At 52.8% G+C, this 18,359-nt stretch overlaps 1 protein-coding gene across 1 annotated transcript; it reads left to right on the top strand.

The window, feature by feature from the left end:
* The first annotated feature begins 6,427 nt into the window (after positions 1 to 6,427).
* Positions 6,428 to 17,657, top strand: UBXN6 (UBX domain protein 6). Its single transcript, XM_031436988.2, has 10 exons — positions 6,428 to 6,607; positions 9,536 to 9,699; positions 10,146 to 10,210; positions 11,223 to 11,351; positions 14,776 to 14,873; positions 15,336 to 15,411; positions 16,063 to 16,147; positions 16,257 to 16,607; positions 16,842 to 16,990; positions 17,507 to 17,657. The coding sequence occupies exons 1-10, from the start codon at positions 6,525 to 6,527 to the stop codon at positions 17,630 to 17,632; spliced, it is 1,326 nt and encodes a 441-aa protein (XP_031292848.1). The 5' UTR covers positions 6,428 to 6,524; the 3' UTR covers positions 17,633 to 17,657.
* The last annotated feature ends 702 nt before the right edge of the window (positions 17,658 to 18,359 follow it).

The raw sequence follows: 18,359 nt of genomic DNA, 5'->3' as shown, positions 1-18,359 counted from the left end.
TGGCTGTCACAGAAGGAAAGGTTTAAGCAGCTGTCCGCCATTGGACATCTTAAGAGACAAGGTTCAACTCAAAATAGGGCCGCGCCGTTGCCTCCTCGAGGAGGCGGGTCTTAGGGGTAGGGGTGGGCCATGGCGGGGTCTGAGGATAAACAGCCAAAAGATGCACAGAACACTTACTTCTTCTCTCACGGTAAATTTATTACCATATGCCAGAGCCACAGAATACCCAATATACATATTAATTCAGTCGAGAAAAATGTATTGAGCACTGGCTGGCCAAATTACGTAACCTCTATGCCTCAGGCTCCCTGCCTGTAAAATGGGACTCATAATGATACCGATCTTATAGGGGAGTAAGGATTAAACGATTTCACCACCCCTAAGGCTCTGGAAACTGTGCCTACCAGTTGGAAATACTGGGAGAACTATTACCCACCGCTCTTGAGGAATTCAACGTCTAGCAGGGCAAAGAAACGTTAATTCCTTTGTAACTAGGATCCGTGGAAGAAACTCAAAGTAGAATAGTGTTTAAGAAAAAGCTGAGTAACGGCTGAGACTTCGTCTATCCCGGAGGGCCAGGAAGGTTTTGTGGAGGAAACAGTTTAACCAGAGTTCAAAGATGACTAGAGACAGGTCCATTTAGTGGGGTGGGCGCCGGGAGGGCATCTGGGGCAGAGGGATTAACAAAAGGATCTGTTGAGGACCTATCATATACCTTGTAAATATCTGTGAGAAGTTTGGGTTTTATTTTAACTTCTTTTTTATTTTTTTGAATTTAAAATTTTATTTTCACTTTCATTTTATTTTGACTTCTTGGACAAAAAAACTGGAGAGATTTGATCACCAGGTACAGAGATAATACTTTAAAGTCAAGAAACATCCTTATGCATGTGAAATATATCTCAAAAAAGACTTTTTTTAAACAAAGTTAAACATAGACTTACCATATGACCCAACAATTCCAACCCTAGGTATCTACCCAAAGACAAATGAAAACAAACGTCCACACCAAAACATATACAACTAAAAGTCATAACAGCATTATTCACAAAAGCAAAAAAAAGGAGGAAATAACCCAAATGTCCATCAACAGGTAAATAAACCAAATGTGGTGTACCCTGATGATGAATTGTATTGCTGACTCTTCAGCAGTAAGAAGAAACAAAGCACTGATACACACTACAACAGGGATTAACCTCAAAAACATTATACTCAGTTAAAAAAAAAAGCCAGGCAGGTCACATACTCTATGATTCCAGCATCATAAGACATTTGATAGAATGTCCAAAAAAGGCAAATTCTTCAAGACACAAAGTAGATCAGTGTTTGCCTTGAGCTGAGGGTAGGAATCCAGGGTGACTGCAAAGGGGTATGAGGTTTCTTTTTAGGCTTACGGAAATGTTCCAAAATTAGATTGTGGTGATGGTCCCAGAGCTCTGTAAGTATGCAATGAAATTCATTCAATTGTACACTTTAGAAAGGTGAATTTTAGGGCATGTAAATTAGATATCGATAAAGCTGTTTGCAGGGGAGTGGATACATCTCAGTGGTAGAGTGCATGCTTGACATACACGAGGTCCTGGGTTCAATCCCCAGTACCTCCGTTAAAAATAATAATAAAACAAATAAAGCTATTTAAAAAAATTGCTGGAGGCTGCTATGGGAAGAAAGGTTGTAGGTAGAATTGCCAGATAAAATTCAGTTAAATCTGAATTGTAGATACACAACAAATACTTTTTTAGTGTTACGTATGTTCCATGCAATATTTGTGACATAGTTATACGAAAGAAATGTTTGTTATACATTCTACAACATGGGTGAACCCTGAAGACATTATGTTCACTGAAAGGAACTAGTCACAGAAGGACAAACACTGTGTGATTCCACTTATAGGAAGTCCCTAAAGGAGTCAGATCCACAGAGACAGGAAGTAGTTGGTAGGGCCAGGGGCTAGGGGAGGGGGAGTCAGTGTTTAATGGGGACAGTTTCAGTTTGGGAAAGTGAGAAAGTTCTGGAGATAGATGGTGAGGATAGTTGCACAACAATGTGAATGTGCTTAATGCCACTGAGCTGTGCATTTTGAAATGATTGAAATGGTAAATTGATTGTATATTTTATCACAATGAAAATACTTAACAATAAATGCACATAGCATCCAGTAAAAATATTTTTTAAAATAGCTTTTTAAAAAATGGTTAAGATTGTAAACTTAGGGGAAGGGTATAGCTCAGTGGTAGAGTGAGTGCCTAGTATGCACGAGGTCCCAGGTTCAAGCCCCAGCACTACCATTAAAAATAAATAAATAAAATAAACCTAATTACCTCCCCCCAAAAAATTAAATTAAAAAAATTTAATTGTAAACTTAAATTATAAAACATTAAAGTATTTGGGTTTTTTTGTTTTTTGTTTTTTTTTTTTATAAAGTACTTGTTTTTTATCTGAAATTCAGATCTTACTGGGCGTTTTGTATTTTTATTTGCTAAAATGCTTAGGGATGGAAGTCCCATAATGAATGAGGAAGTTGGTGCAGAGGGGCCTGGATTAGGCCAAGGTACAGATGGGGACACTGAGGCCCAGAGAGGGGCATGCCTTGCCTGAGGTTACACATTCAGTTCATCCCAGGGCAAGAGAGCCACTTCTGCGAGTCCTCACCTCCAACGCCTTCCTGATTCAGTGGAAACTTCTCCCCCAGACCTTGAGCCAGTGCAGAAAACCAGAAGCTTCCTGCCCAGGCCTGGCTAAGCTATGTCAAGCAGATGAAAAAAAGATCAGCTCTGTTGAGAGCTGGGTACAGGGTTCCCCAAGAGGCTTAGGAGGGCCCTCAAAGTGGCGGGTTGAGCAGAGAGAGGATACATGCCTTCCCGCCAAATAAGAGGCCAGTGAATCCCAAGGTTGAGCCAAAAGTAATCACCTGGGGAGGTGACATTACTTCCTGTTCCCTGAGAGATGGGGCCTGACACCTGGCCCGAGGAGGCAAGGTGGGGAAGGCGCCAGTCTCAGCCCCGCCCAGAACTGCATGAAACGTCCCCTTCTAATCAGCAGGTGGCCCGAGCTCCTACTGTGTGCCACAGGCTTGCTCTCCAGTTTACAGCCTGGACCATTAGCTATCAGTCTTGTCTTTGGCAGATACCTACTGAGCACTTACCCAAGTAGAATTATAACTAACATTTATGGAGCAGTTCCAAGCCACAAACAGTAAGTAAGAATTTAACATGATTAATTTCATTCCCCTGTCAATTGTTCTTTTCCATCCCTACTTTCCAGATAAGGAAACTGAGGCAGAGGGATAGCATCGGGGGTTGGAATCCAGGAGTGTGATTGGGGTCTGATGGTCCTAGGTTTGAATGTCCCTGTGCAAGCTGTGGGGATATAGACAAGTCCATCCGAAACTATAAATTGGTAAGAAATATCAGTACTTATTTTCTAGGGTTGTTTGTTTCAAAGGTTTGGTATGGATTTCTTATTACTTCTGTGACAAATTACCACAAATTTAGCAACTTAAAACAGTGCAAATCTAATTGGAAATGGTACATTCTGGAGATCAGAAGCCCCCCGTGGGTCTCAGTGGGCTAAAATCCAAGTATGGGCAGAATTGCATTCCTTCTAGAGGCTTTAGGGGTGAAGCCATTTTCTGGCCTTTTCCAGCTTCTACAAGCCGCCTGCATCCCTTGGCTTGTGGCCCCTTCCTACATCTTCAAAGCTACAACAGCAAGTTGGGTCCTTCTCGTGTTGTTGCAGTCACACATCTCTTCTGACCCTCCTGCTTCCTTCTTATAAGGACGCTGTGATCACACAGGGCCCATCTAAGTCATCCAGGATCACCTCTCCATCTCAAGGTCCTTAATTTAATTACATCGGCAACATCTCTTTTGCCACAAATGTCACCATATTCACAGGTTCTCAGGATTAGGACATGGTCATCTTTAGGGCCCACTCTTCTGCTGGCCCCTGGGATTCAAAGTATGGACCCTAGAGGGTCGAAGTACTATTTCTGCTGCACAAAAGCTGGGCAATCTTAAGCAAGTGGTTTGATTTCTCTGGGCCTTAGTTTACTCATCTGTAAAATGGGAGTCACAACAGTGTTTGGTTTATAAACAGAGCTGCTGTGAAGATTGTGATGATAACACAGAGAACATGGGCCAAACCCTCAAAAGAGAGCCAGGCACATAGTGAACACCCAGCAAATACAACCAATGGTTATTACAAGAGGGAGTTGCTTTGGGAGCTCAGAGAAGACTACATCCAGCATGAGAAAGGTGGTCAGGGAGGGCTTCCTGGAGGAAGAGGATTACTTTAGATGGATTGGAGAGAGGTCTCTTCCAGCAGAGGTGACTACTTGGACAAAGGCCTGGAGGTAATAAGCTATGAATAGTTCTAATTAGCTAAGGCAGAGAGGGCAAAGTGGGTGATGACAAGAGGTGAGGCTTGGCAGACCCCCAGGAGCCTCCTGATCTTGAATGTCAAACAGAGGAGCCCTACAGGGCTTCACTCTCAGGGAAGTGGCCGGGGGTGGAGGGGTCACTGCCATTGTCTGGCTGTGTGATTTTGGGCCTGTCTCTTTACCTCCATTGAGACTATAAAGGATATAATCCTTTATTTCACAGTGCTAAACTGTAATTTTCAATATTTCAAACATTTAGAAAGCATAAAAAGAGTAGCACAATGAACACAGTATGTTCTTCTATTGGTTACCTATTGGTGCCTGATAAATTACCCCAGAATTTAGTCACCTAAAACAACATTTAATGTCTCATGCAGATTCAGTGGGCCAGGGATCTGGGGGGTTCTGGCTGAGGGTCTCTCATGAGACTGCAGTCGAGACATCAGTCCAGGGGTGGTGAGAGAGTATAGCTCAGTGGCAAGAGTGGATGCCTAGCATCCACTGGGTTCAATTCCCATACCTCCATTAAAAAATAAAATAGATAAACATAATTACCTCTCCTCAACAAAATTTAAATAAAATAAATAAATTAAAAAAAAATGAGTCACTAACTCCAACTCACATTCAAGGGGAGAAGAATTGGGCTCCACCTTTGGAAAGGGGGACTGTCAAAGACTTTATGCACATATTTTAAAACTACCACAACACTGTACCTAGATTCAGCAATTAACATTTTCCCATACGTGGTTTATATATCTGTGTGTAAATATATACATATTTGTTTCTAAACAAATTTGGAAGTAAGTTTCATACATCTAGCATGACATTTCACCCTTAAATACTTCAGCATTTCCTAAGAATAAGGAAATTTTATTACATAAGTAAGATACCTTTATCACACCAAAAAATCATATTTATGCCAAGATATTATTTAATATTCAGTCCATTTTAAATTTCTTCATTGTTTTAAGAAGTTTTTGCAGCTTTCTTTTTTTTTGTACCAGGATCAAATCAAGGTTCATGCACTGCAAGTAAGGATTATGTTCCTCTAATCCTTTTAAATTAGAATCTTGTTTATTTTTCACAACATTGACTTTCTGGAGCAAGCAGGTCAGCCAGCTTGGAGAATGTCTCACATCCCTTGTAATTCCTGTAACTTAGACCTAGAGGCTTAATTCAATTGTCTTGTCTTTTAAAATAATATTTTCTATTGTAAAATTAATAGAGCTCCATTAAAGAAAACTTGGACACTAGGAAAAAAGGGAGAAAAATCCCCTATAACCCCCCCAAACCCAAGTAACCTGTGTTAGAATTTTGCCCTTCTTTCCTGCCTTGTTTTTCCATAGCATGCTTTCTACCTGCTGCAAACTGGTGGGCAGAAAGCACCCTCTATTGCATTTGTACTCATTGCTCTAGTGTGGTGGGCCGCCTCCAAGCTGGACCCCAGTGATCTCTTTCCAGTGCTATTCTTATCCGTATTTTGTAGACAGGAAACTGAAGTTCAGGAAGGTGGTCTGCACTAGATTCTTCCTTAAATCCCGCCCACGCCCTTGGGATAATCTCCGTCTCCTTAATTTAACCCCCTTGGGGATCCGCCATCGCGGGTCTCCAAACCCTAGCTCTGAGCATCCTCTTCATTCTCTCCTCCACTGTGTGCGTGGGGGCTACTGGGCTGACCGCGGGGCTGGGGTGTGGGGGCCCTGAATGTCCCCGCATTGAATTGGGACTTTATCGCGTAACCGCTGGGGAGCCAGGGAAGGTTCCTGAGCAGCGGAAAGGACAGAGCCATTGCTTTCTCCGTGAGGGTCAGTCGGCCTGTCCCTCCCTCTCTTGTCTCTCTTTGGAGAACGCGGTGAAAAGCGCTCACACACAGCCTAGGAGCGCCTTCGTTGCCGATGGCAACAGAGTCCTGGAGAACCACCGAGACGTGGCCCAAGAGTGCAGAGCGGTCACTCTGGGGCCAGCAAGACGCGGAGAGCTAGAGAGGCACGCCCAGCCGATTGTCACGTGGGTGGCCGCGCGAAGGCGGGACTTCCGGCAGCACTGTATTTTCTTTCCGGTTGTTAGCTCCTGCCGGCCCCTCCCTGACTGGGCCCTGCGCCCCCCGCCCCCGCGGCCCCCCGCCGCTGGGCCCGCCACCACCATGAAGAAATTCTTCCAGGAGATCAAGGCCGACATCAAATTCAAGAGCGCGGGGCCCGGTCAGAAGCTCACAGAGTCGGTGGGGTGCGTGACGGGTGCTGGGGCTTGAGGCCCGGGGGCAGGGGGAGGGTGTGGGCTGGGGGAGGACAGAGAAGGCGAGAGGCAGGGAGGGGCAGCAGAGTCAGGGGGTGGGGAGAGACCTTGGGGGGGCGGGGCAAGGGGGAAGTGGAAATAAGGGGGAGGGGAGGCCTCTGGGGGCGGGGCAGGATGGGCGAGGCCCAAGGGGGCGGGGCTGCAGGAAGTGAGGGGTCTGGAGAGATCTTGGCGGGCTAGGGTGGGCAGTAAAGGAGAGACCAGGGGAGCGGAGAAGGGGCATCACTTAAGATTGGGGGGAATCTAGGTGACCGGAGATTGGGGACTGATCCTGAAGAAGCAAGTAGAGCTGGGGTCGCAAAAAGTTGTGAGACTTGGAGTCCATGGCAATAGGGACCTGGGCCTTGGTTCTGGAGCAGGAGGGAGGACGGGATGAGGTTCTGGAAGGCCAGGGAGTCTGAGGCGTTGTTGGAGGGGTGGTCAGGTACTTGAGAGGTCCAGATAAACTGGGGGATGCTGCGAGGGGCTGAAGAAGGTCTGAGAGGAGAATGGAGGCAGGTGAGTGGAGGCGAGGAGCTGGAGGAGTCTGTGACAGGAAGGAGATGGGGGCTGTGTGGGTGATGGCTGAGCTGGCCTGGAGGCCCCGAGGGAGATCTGGGAGGGGAGGGAGGTGGCCTGCACTTCCAGGCCTCTGACTTGTCTGGGAGGACTTGGAGAAGAGAAGGGCCTGGGGGCAACACTGGAGACTCCTTGGGGAGGTGTGTGAGGGGTCAGTGCTGTGAAAAGCTGGAGCAGGTACAGATGCCAGACCAAGGGATGGTGGGCTGAGAAGGAGGCATCACTGCGGGGTGGGTTGTGCAGAGGGAGTCTCAGAGGGGCTGAGGTTGCTACAGGGAGCTACAGAGGGTGCTGGAGGGCCTGTGGAAGTTTTGGATGGGGAGTGACTAAGAAAGATGTAAGGCTGGGGAGGGGTCTGTGACGAATGATGGAAGGGATTGTGAAGAGGCGGGAACTGGGAGGAGTCAGAGAGTCTGGAAGGCTGGCAGGAAGGGATGGTGAGGGAATCATGAGGCAGTGGGCGTGGGTGAGGGAGAGTGGGTGTGTGGCAAGGACATCAGGGCATCTGTCACAAGGATTGGGCATTCCTGGGGTTCCTGGGAGGGGAGCACTGTGTGGGTGAAGGAGGCCCATGAAGGCCAGGTCTGTGAATAAGGGAGGAAAGCGCAGGTCCTGGGAGCCTGAGGTGGGGAGAGGAGGGCAGCAGGCCCAGGGGAGCCGTGGGCCAGACAAGGGGGTCCGTTCATTTGTTCAGCAAGTAGTCAGTGGAGATGGGGGGGGGGCTGGTGCAGCTGAGACTGTGTGACAGGAAGGAGGTGGGGGCCGAGTGGGCGATGGCTCTGTCAGACTGGAGACCTGGGAGGGGAGGAGTGGGCAGTGAGAAGGAGATCTGGGCTTCTGTGACTTCCCTGGAATGAGACTGGAAACTGAGGGTGTGTGGGAGGGTGTGTCCAGCACTGTTACGGTGGCAAAGAGAGAAAACCCCTGCCCTCTCAGGGCTCACCTTCTAGTGGGGAGAGGTGAACAAGTAAACCAATGTATAAATGATGAAAGATCAACCATGAAGGAAAATAAACAGTGTCAAGATAGGGACGTTGGGGACTGTTAGGTAGTCTGGGAAGGCCTCTCTGAGAAGGTGACCTTTGAACTGAGAGTTGGATGAGGTGAGACTCAGTCATTCGGAAATCAACCCCTGTCACCCACACACCCCTGTGAAGCAGCCTCTGCCAACCCGCTCCCAGACAGCACACTCCAGGCATAAGGCACAGAAAGTGCAAAGGTCCTGTGGTAGGAATGGTTGGGCCTATGTGAAAACAGCAAGGAGTGTAGATAAGATAGGAGTGAATGAGAGAAAGGGTCAGGTTGTAAGGGGCCTGTAGGCTTTGGAGGCTGCAGGATTCTCTTGTGCTTGTTACGGGGGCTTTGTGCAGAGGAGGGACAAGCCCTGGCCTGGGTTTTAGAAGGATCCCTCTGGCTGCATAAAGGGAGTGCGTGAGGGGTCTTGGAAAATGGCATTTTTATAGAAAGATCTAGATACCACATGGGGCTTGGGTGGAGCTACACGACTGGTCTTTTCTTCAGTGCGAAATCCTCAGCTATGGGGAGGGCTAGAGAGAGGGGCAGGGCTAGGCAGGAATCTCCCAGAGGCCTTGGGACAAGAAAAGAGGGCTGCCTGGGGATCTGAGCAGAGTGGCAGCGTAAGGGTCATGAACTGACAGCCTTGGTTCCTGAGAAGTTGGTAGAGATACAGCACAGATGATTCCAGCTACCGAGGTTGGGAGAGGGTCCTGAGGAAAGGAGGTCAGACCAGGTCATTTTCGTGCTAAGATTAGGAAGCTGCCCATCCCATGGGGTAATCACCTGCTTACCTCCCAGGAGGAGGGGAGATGAAACCAGATCTTTGTAACACACTCCACGCAGGGCTTGTGTGTGACCTGGCATGCTGCCCAAGCTTCCGTGACCCTCTGGGGCTTGTGAAAGGGGATCTAGAGACCTCCCCTAGAGGAATGTTGGTGTGAGGAATACACAGGCTGAACCCCAGCTAGCTCCTGGCACACTGCCTGGCATATAGCAGGTGCTCAGTAAATGAAGCCTGGATGTCTCACCGTTGTAGATAGTGGAGGGGGAGACTTCCTGAGGGAAGGGAGTGAGAGGCCTGAGGTCTCGGCCCCTGCAGACGGTAGGTGCTTCACGCCAGCTCCACGGCCCCACACTCACAGGCAGGCGCTCTTACCTCCACTTAACAGGTGACAGCTACCTGGCTCAGACTGGTGTAGGACTTGCCCAAAGGGGCAGAGCTGGGAGCAGAACCACCATCTGCCTGCCCCCACGTTGCCTCACTGTCCCTCTGTGTCTGCTCAGGGAAAAGGCCCCCAAAGAAAAGCCCAACCAGCCGGCGATCCGGCAGCCCCGCCAGGGACCCACTGATGAGGCGCAGATGGCGGCCGCGGCAGCCCTGGCCCGGCTTGAGCAGAAGCAGCCCAGGGCGCGGGGCCCCACGTCACAGGACTCCATCCGGAACCAGGGTAAGCTGCAGCCGTCCTTGGGCTGCTGTCGGGACGCAGGGAGAGGTGGTGTGGGCCTTTGCCCCTCCACCCTCGAGGCTGATCCTCCACTGTTCGTGGGTCCCAGACCCTGTGCTTGGCTCCGGGTGAAAATCATTGCATTAACCATTGATTTGGAGTTGGAGGGGTGGTTTAAATCACAGTTGTGAACCGGTCCACAAAGGGGAGATGCAGGTGAAAGGCAGAGGGGTCTGCCGTGGTCTGGGTGGCTCAGACCTCAGGGAGATTGCGGAGGGGAGACAGGAGGAACGCATGGTCTGGCACAGCCTGGGGGTTTGGAGAGGCGGTGGGGCCTCGTGGGACCTTGAGCTGCAAGAATTCGAATTTGACCCACGTGAGGATCCGGGCTGGGGAGGGCGTGTGCCTGGCTCACTGGCTCACACACCGACCCATACCTGTCTCTCCAGTGAGAAAGGAACTTCGAGCTGAAGCGACTATCAGTGGGAACCTGGACGCCCTGGGGACCAACACGGTAAGAGCCTCCCTAGTGGCAGCACAACATCCTGAGGGGCGGCCTGGGGTTGGCGAGCTGGGGGCCCTTAGAGGCCCTGCTTGGGCTCTCTCCTGTGTCAGGTGTGGGGAGGCTGGGGAGACACAGAAGAGATGTCCCAGTGGATCAGTCACCTCTGGCCTTGGGGTGTGAAGGAGGTTGGGGGACCCCACCTTGAAAGGTGGAGGTGGCTGTGGTGGAACGTGGTGTCCTCTGGGACCTGCATGCTTGGCACCTAACGACACCAGGCCCAGACGTTGGGAGAGGGACTGAACCTCCACTAAGTCATCCCCACAGCCTGTGACCCCATGAGAGTAGGTACTGTTATAGCTCCCACTTTCCAGAAGAGAAAACAGGTTCAGAGAGGTGAGGCCAGCTGTCCTCAATCATGCACCTCAAAACCAGCAAGGGCAGGACTACAGCCGTAGTCTGTCCTGCTCTAAAGCCCTTACCCTAGCACTGCCCTCTGCTGCCTTACTTAGAAGTAGAAGGGTGCCACAGAGACTGGTGCAATCAGGACAGGGTTCCTGGAGGAGGCAGGCCTTGAAGGAGAACTTGAGCAGAAAGGCTGTTCTGAGCAGCGCTTCCCGTCAGGCCTCACTGAATTTTAGAAAGGAGGAGACCCTGAAGATTGTCTAGGAATTGAGGGCCAGGGTGAGGCTGGGACTGGTCCAGGGCACCATGACTCCTGACTCTCCACTAAAGCCCCTTCCTCACCAGAGGGGGAATGGGAACAGCAGGAGCCATCGACTGAGCGCTTGCCCTGTCTGGAGCTGCCACACGTTCCTTACCTTGTTTAAGTCTGAGGTGGTCCTGTGGGACATCTTACAGACCAGAAGACAGGCTCAAAGGGGCTTGGCCACTTGGCCAAGGTGTCCCATGGCCAGTAGGCGGAGGGGACAGCATTGGGACCAGGGGTGTTTGGCTCCCAGGACCAAGCTCTCAGGGCTTTGGCTCACAATCCAAGCTGAGACGCCTTCACCCCTCCTCCCAGGTGCCTGAGCCCAAAGAAGAAGGCTCGACCCACCTGGCGGTGCCCGGAGTGTACTTCACCTGCCCGCTCACGGGGGCCATCCTGAGGAAGGACCAGCGGGACACCCGCATCAGAGAGGCCATTCTCTCGGTGAGTGCCCGCCCGCCCCGGTGCTGGAGCCGCCTCCCAGGAGCCCGGCTGGCACCGAGGCCCTGTCACGTCCCCACCTGCGTATGCTGTGGTCTGTTTTAATCTCTCTCTAAGGAGGTAATATTCACACATGGGATAGAATTCAAAATACAGAAGGGTAGGTGGGGAAAAGCTGCCTCCCACCCACCTCCGGGCCACCCTCCCCGAGGCAGCTGTCGGTGGTGGTTTCCGTCCCTATTCAGACAGAGTCCTAATGCGTACAAACCACCGAAGCCTCTGTAGCTCCCCACACTTGTTGTGTTTTTATTTTATGTAACAGGTAATGTATCATTTATACCTGACATGGAAACTGCTGGGTGTTATGTCAATACAGAGAGAACTCCCATTTTTTTCTTTTTTATTCCTTAAAACCCTGTATCTGGAAGTAATTTCAAACTTAAAGAAAAATTGCAAGAACTAAAAGAACACCTGAATACCTTTTACCCAGGGCCTGAGTTCCAGTAGGAACTTATTACTAATTTGTCTTACTACTGTTCTGACAAATTGCTGCGAACTTAGTGGCTTCAGACAGCATGTCTCTCCTCTTAGTTCTGGAAGTTAGAAGTGGGACGTGGGTCTCACTGAGCTACAGTCAGGGTGCCTTCTGGGAGCCCTGAGGGGAGTCAGGCTGTCTGAATTCCGTGGCTCCTTCCTCCTTCCTCCATCTTCGCTGCCCGCGGTGCCAGGCCAGGGCTCTCTCAACTGCCATCTCTCTGCTGCTCTCTCCTCTCCCTCATCCCCCTTTTAAGGGCTGGACTGAGTCTGCTGGGCTCACCCGGATAATCCAGGCTCATCTCCCTATTTTAAGGTCCACTTGATCAGCAGCCTCAACTCTACCTGCCTCCTTCCTGCCCCCGGCCAGGTAACTTAGCACATTCACAGGTTCCAGGGATCAGGACACACATATCTATCATTCAGATATCTATCATCTTAGCCAGATTTGCCAGTTGTTAACATTTTTAATCCCATTTGCTTTGTCACCCTTATTTTTTTCTGAGCAGTTTGAGGGAAAGTCTGCTTTCTCCATACCAACTGTGTGCTGTTCACTGCAAATTGTTCCCTGTTTACCCAGCCCCACGTGGAAGAGCATGTGGGAAGGTTCATCTTTTGCTAGTGAGGACAGTTGATATGAAAACGTCTGCACGTCACTTCGAGCTGTAGGTTGTTCTGGAAGCAGAGCTCCTGGGACAAAGGACCCTTGTGTCGGGCTTTGGATGGTTGTGAGCAGGTGACCCTGCATGAAGGTGTCCGGACTCACACTCCTGCCAGCAGCGTGACAGAGTACCCACTTCTTTGTCCCCTCCGCCATCACTGTTGCCAGACTTTTTTTTGTCTTTATCCAAATTGATAGGTAAAAACAAGAGCTTAGTTTTAATTTGCATTTCCCTTATTTTGGGTTAGGTTGGCTATGTTTTCATATGAGAATGCATCCTTTGCCCATTTTTGTGTTGGGTGTTGGTTCTTTTTCTTACTGATTTGTAGGCAGTTTTTTAATCAAGAAACTTAGTGTTTTGGCTGTGGTTCGAGTTGTGAATACTTCTCTCCGGTTGTTTACTTTTAGTCGACATACACCACGTTGCCACGTAGAAATTTTTTCTCTCTATAATTGGGTGTGTCAGTTTTATTTTATGGCTTTCGGGTTTTGTGGCATACTTAGAAAGTCCTTCCCCACCTCGGGATTAAAACAGTTCCATGGTTTTTCTAGTGCTTTTCTGTTTTGCTTTTTGTTGTGTGTTTTGTTTTAATGTTTAAAGCTTTGATCCAGCTGGAATTTATCCCTGTGTAGAATATGAAGCATGGAGCTAGTGTTTTCTTTTCTCCCAGATAGTTACCGATTTTTCCCAGTCCCCATTTATTGAAAACACCCGTCTTTTGGCCGCAGCTGTGAAATCTGCCCTTGTCACCAGGTAAATCCCTACATGGATTCTGTTCTTCCCGGACGCTCTGTTCCTTTGCCCCTTGTCTGTCTGTGTGCCCTGGCCCTAATTCAAACGAGGCTGCAGGCCACCTGGAAACATCTGAGAACGGTGTTTGGAGCTGCGGCTCTTCCCCAGGGGGTGGCTCTGCTGGCTCTTAGGAGGTAGGTGGGGTGGTCTGCCAGGGCTGGCCTGGCTCAGCCGTGTCCTGATGCCCCCATCTCACTGTTTCTCTGCAGACTTGCTTTCTCTGCCCTTTTCGGCCCTTTTGTCCTACTCCAGCAACTAAACTGGCCGGCTGGGCTGGGTCCCAACTTGAGGTTCACAGGAGAGCTGGCCTAGTTTGGATCCGACATCCGAGTGCCACCAGCGTGGCTGCTGAAGGCTCACGCCTGTGTAGTTTTAGGGAGGCGGCTGGGGCAGGGGCAGGGCCGGGGCAAGGCCCACACCTGCCTTCCCTGAGCTCTGAGCGTGCCCGGGCCAGGCCTCTGGCTGGGCTTCTGTGAGGCTGCCCGGGGCGACCTGAGCGTGCCGGCTTGTCTGTGCTCTGACACATCGCCTCTGGTGACCCAGCTGTCAACCGGAGAGTGCAAATGAACTGGGGCTGATGCGGGTGGCAGCCCTGCTCGCCCTGTGCCTGTTGCCTTTCTAGGACAGCAGAGAAACGAGACCACATGGCGTGGCCGTGTGCGGTGGCTGTCCAGAGCGCGGGCAGATGTGCTGTGCAGTCTTGCTCCTCGCTTTAGCTGCCGTTCTCGGCCTCTCCCCGCCGGGATGCTGTTCACAAAGTCCCTGGTGTTGGGGGGCAGCTCAGAGGCTGGGCTGGCTGAGGGATCAAACGTAGGCCCTGTGACCTCTCCAGAGTTCCAGCTTCAACTCCCCCCCTCCCCAGGGAAGCAGGTGGAACCCCTGAGGCTCGGGGACTGGTCAGTGGTATTTCCACTATTTTGCCTCCCCAGCTGTGTGCCAGGCAGCCACGGGTCACAGACCTCTTTTGTGTCCTGTCTGTGCCACCTGTTTCTGAAACGCCCCTTGTCGGGCTGGGAGATTAGGAGGGGATGGTGCATCCACGGTGGCCACTGGGTTCTGGGTGCCCAGAAAGCTGCAGCGCCCTTGGCGGAGCTCAGTGCTGGGGTCGGGCTCCAGGGTCAGAGCGGAAGGCAGAGGTCTGTGTCAGACTGACCTGAGGGGTGGCGTCGGCTCAGCTGCCAACGCCCCCTCTTCCCTAGAGGTGAGGGCAGGGCCAAGGCCTGTGATGGAGTCATCAAAAGAGCTCTTCTTCCTTTGCTGCTGGGCAAGTACAGTTGAGTTTGCATCAGTCACACGCTGGGGCCTGCTATGAGACAGTTCCTACCATCATCACCCGTGTCACCGCTGCCTCCTGAGTGCTGAGACCAGGCTGCTCAGCAGGCATGGCCTCCAGGCCCCGAGGTGGGTGCTTTCTGACTTGCTTTCCTCCCTCCTCCCAGCACTTTTCCACCGACCCGGTGGCTGCCTCCATCATGAAGATCCACACCTTCAACAAGGACCGGGACCGGGTGAAGCTGGGCGTGGACACCATCGCCAAGTGAGTGGGTGGCCCCATCCCATGGGGTCCCACCCTTCACTCCCCTGAGCCCTCAGGGAAGGGGCTTGGCCTCCTTGGGCCTCAGTTTACCTGTCTGTGTTATGAAAGGGTTTACCAAATCGGGGGTTCCCCCCGCCGGCTTCCCTTCGGGATCATCAGAAGAATGTGAAGGAGGCGTGGTATCTCCACCCCCAGTCGCCTGATTGAGCAGGTCCCCGGGGACTCAAAGGTCTGTGTTGCTCAGGAGCCCCCAAGCTGGCTCTGGGGATGGTTATCCTGGCTCTGCCTGCTCCACCCCTCTATGCAGGTTCCTCGGTGCCCTCAGGGGGAGGCAGGTCAGAGAAGGAGGCCCAGCCTCAGCAGCACCAGGGGCTGGGTATCCAAGGTATGATGGTAGCCTTCCCTGGGGTCACTCTTAGCATGAGCCAGTGTGGCTCTGAGTGGCTGTCCTGTCCTCCCCAGGTACCTGGACAACATCCACCTGCATCCCGAGGAGGAGAAGTACCGGAAGATCAAGCTGCAGAACAAGGTGTTCCAGGTGAGGGCTGCCACCAGGGTGACGTAGCCTGGTGTGGCTGGCGTGACTGGCGTGGCTGGGCCCATGAGGCCACAGGGGACCCAGTCTGGTGGTGGGAGCATCTAGCCTGCAAACACCCAGCGGTGCCTGAAGCCAGGCTGCAGAAGGGCCCCCACAGGGTTCGGGAGTTGAGGTGCACATGTCGTGCACAATACGCGACGTTGTCTGCTCTCCCTGCCACCCACAGTGTGTTTGACTTTTCTTTGAATTAGCTGGGAACACATTAGCACTGGGGAGGTTTTTCACACAAATGCGGACTTTTGATTTCTATGGAGAAATCGCAGGGTCCTGCCACCCTGGCCTGTAGTACCCGTGCAGCTGGCAGGGTACTGCTGTCTCCTGGTGGCCCCCACCTGCATCCAGCATCACACAGCCCGCCTCCCCACACTGTCCTTTGACTCTTCCTTCTGCCTCCTTCACCTTAGTGTCGACTGTTAGGGGTCCCAGGCCCTCTGAGCTTAGTCCCGCAGACTGCTTTCGGGATTCATCCTGTCCAGGGGCAGCCGCTGCTGAGACTGGGGCCTCTGGGCTGGGAGGGTGGTGTGGGCAGTGAGATTCATGGGGCACAAGAAGGCCCCAAGGGTCTTGTGTGACCTCTGGCTCCGCTCCCAGGAGCGCATTAACTGCCTGGAAGGGACCCACGAGTTTTTTGAGGCTATCGGCTTCCAGAAGGTGTTGCTTCCAGTCCCTGACCAGGGTAAGAGGGACAGTGAAGGGCCTTGGCTGAGCCTTGAGGAGTGGGTGGGAGGGCCCGGTGCGGGGGGGCTCCCTCCCGCGGCAGTGACATCAGTCCGTCTGTGCCCCAGAGGGCCCTGAAGAGTTCTACGTGCTGAGCGAGGACGTCCTGGCCCAGCCCGAGAGCCTGGAGCAGCACAAGGAGCAGCTGCTGCGCGCCGAGCCCGTGCGGGCCACGCTGGCCCGCCAGCGCCGGGTCTTCCGGCCCTCACCCCTGGCCTCCCAGTTTGACCTGCCTGCAGACTTCTTCAACCTCACAGCCGAGGAGATCAAGCGGGAGCAGAGGCTCCGGTCGGAGGCCGTGGAGCGGCTGAGCGTGCTGCGGACCAAGGCCATGCGCGAGCGGGAGGAGCAGAGGGAGCTGCGCAAGTACACGTACACGCTGCTGCGCGTGCGCTTCCCCGACGGCTGCCTCCTCCAGGGTGCGTGCCTGCTGCCCGGCTGACCTGCCAGGCTGGGCTCTGGGCGCAGTGTGGCCGCTGCTGCCTTGGGCTTGCTGGGCCCGGGAGGGAGCAGAAGGCCTCTCTGGTCTGAGCTCGTCCTGGGGGAGGCACTCCAGCCCCATCTTCAGGCGAGGAGGGTGATAGCTCAGGGGGCTGGGTGGGCCCAGGCGGGTTCCCACGAGCTCCAGCGCCACCTGCCTGTCTTGCCCCCAGGGACCTTCTATGCCCGGGAGCGGGTGGCGGCACTGTACGGGTTTGTCCGGGAGGCCTTGCAGAGTGACTGGCTGCCTTTTGAGCTGCTGGCCTCAGGTGGGCAGAAGCTGTCCGAGGATGAGAACCTGGCCTTCAATGAGTGCGGGCTGGTGAGTGCAGCAGGTCCGGGGTCTCTCAGGTTCTTGAATTCTTGATGAGGGGGATGCTCTTTAGTTTGGGGTGGCCTTAGGGGAAGGTATCCTGGGGCCAGCCTTCCCAGGTTTAATATGTCCCACCTTTCCACTTACTTGCAGTGTGATCTTGAGTAACTTCTTGTCTATAAAACGGGAGTGTGGCAAGTGTGTAGTCTTCTGAGCAGCAGGACAAGTGTGGCATTCGAAACGCAGGGAGTTACTGGGGAGGATGCAGGAGGGGGCCTGAGGGTGACCAGACCCTGATTCAGGGAGTCTGGGAGGGCCTGACTGCCCTGGATATTGGGTCAGCGTCAGCCTGGCCATTGCCAGAGGATCCCCTGCTACGGGGACGGACTGACTGCATGACTGTGTTGTCACTGGCGGGGAGTGGCCCCAGGTGGGCCTGGCTCCAGCTTAAAGATTTTAACATGAAGACAGGGCTTCTGTCACATAAAGGCCAGAGCAGGGCTGAGGCTTCTCATCCCGTTGCAGGTGCCCTCAGCCCTCCTGTCCTTCTCGTGGGACACGGCGGTGCTGGAAGACATCAGGGCCGCGGGGGCCGAGCCGGACTCATCTATCCTGAAACCTGAGCTCCTGTCGGCCATTGAGAGGCTCTAGTGAAATAAAAGCAGGGTTGGCTTCAGCCCCCGTGGGTCTGTCTTGTGCTCCTCCTGCCTCCCTCACACTCCTCTCATCCCAGTCCCCCCACTACTCCAGGGCCTCCCGGCCTCCTCTGGAACCGCCTGCCCTGGCCCCCAGTGCACGTGGGTGTGGGGAGGGGCACTGCTTGGCCATGGACATGTGCTGTGACCGTGGCCTGGAGAGGACAGTCACTGTTGACCTGCGTACAGAACCCCCAGGCAGGAGGGCGGGCCTGCAGCACGGCCCAGTGTCCGTGTACTGTGGCCCAAGTGGCTGTGGCTGGCCCTGAGGTGACCGGCAGCAGAGGGAGACACTGGGCCTGTCAGGACAGTTCTGTAAAATTATGAACCTGAATAAACAGGCTGTTTGACCAGTTTCCTGGTGGGTCCAAGCTGTCAGGTGAAGTGTAGGTTTAGAAGCTGCAGAGTTGCTGGCCAGAGGGCTGGCTATGGCTCCTGGTGAAGTGGGACCTGCTCTTGGGGACGTGTCTGGGGGCCCAGGAGCCCGCGTGTCGGGGCAAGCTCTTCATTTCCTGTGCTTTCCTGGGGGGGCAATCCCTGACTGTTGTCTCCACCTGCCAGATGAGCCCACCCTGCTGGGGAGGGCTTCCCAGGGCCTGGGGCTGTCGGGGCCAGAGCTGTGCAGGCCTGGCAGACGAGGCTCCCTGCCGATGTCCACATCCTCACTCCCGGAAACTGCATGT

This window comes from Camelus dromedarius, chromosome 27 (genome assembly GCF_036321535.1).
Source record: "Camelus dromedarius isolate mCamDro1 chromosome 27, mCamDro1.pat, whole genome shotgun sequence".
Taxonomy (NCBI): domain Eukaryota; kingdom Metazoa; phylum Chordata; class Mammalia; order Artiodactyla; family Camelidae; genus Camelus; species Camelus dromedarius.
The sequence above is the reverse complement of the archived record's forward strand: the minus strand, read 5'-3'. Positions and strand labels throughout refer to the sequence as shown.

Excerpts from the sequence above, each read along its gene's own strand:
- UBXN6 (XM_031436988.2), top strand. The coding sequence starts at position 6,525 with ATGAAGAAATTCTTCCAGGAGATCAAGGCCGACATCAAATTCAAGAGC. Across the intron at positions 10,211-11,222 it reads ACGCCCTGGGGACCAACACG|GTGCCTGAGCCCAAAGAAGA; the intron begins GTAAGAGCCTCC and ends CCCTCCTCCCAG. Across the intron at positions 16,991-17,506 it reads CCTTCAATGAGTGCGGGCTG|GTGCCCTCAGCCCTCCTGTC; the intron begins GTGAGTGCAGCA and ends ATCCCGTTGCAG.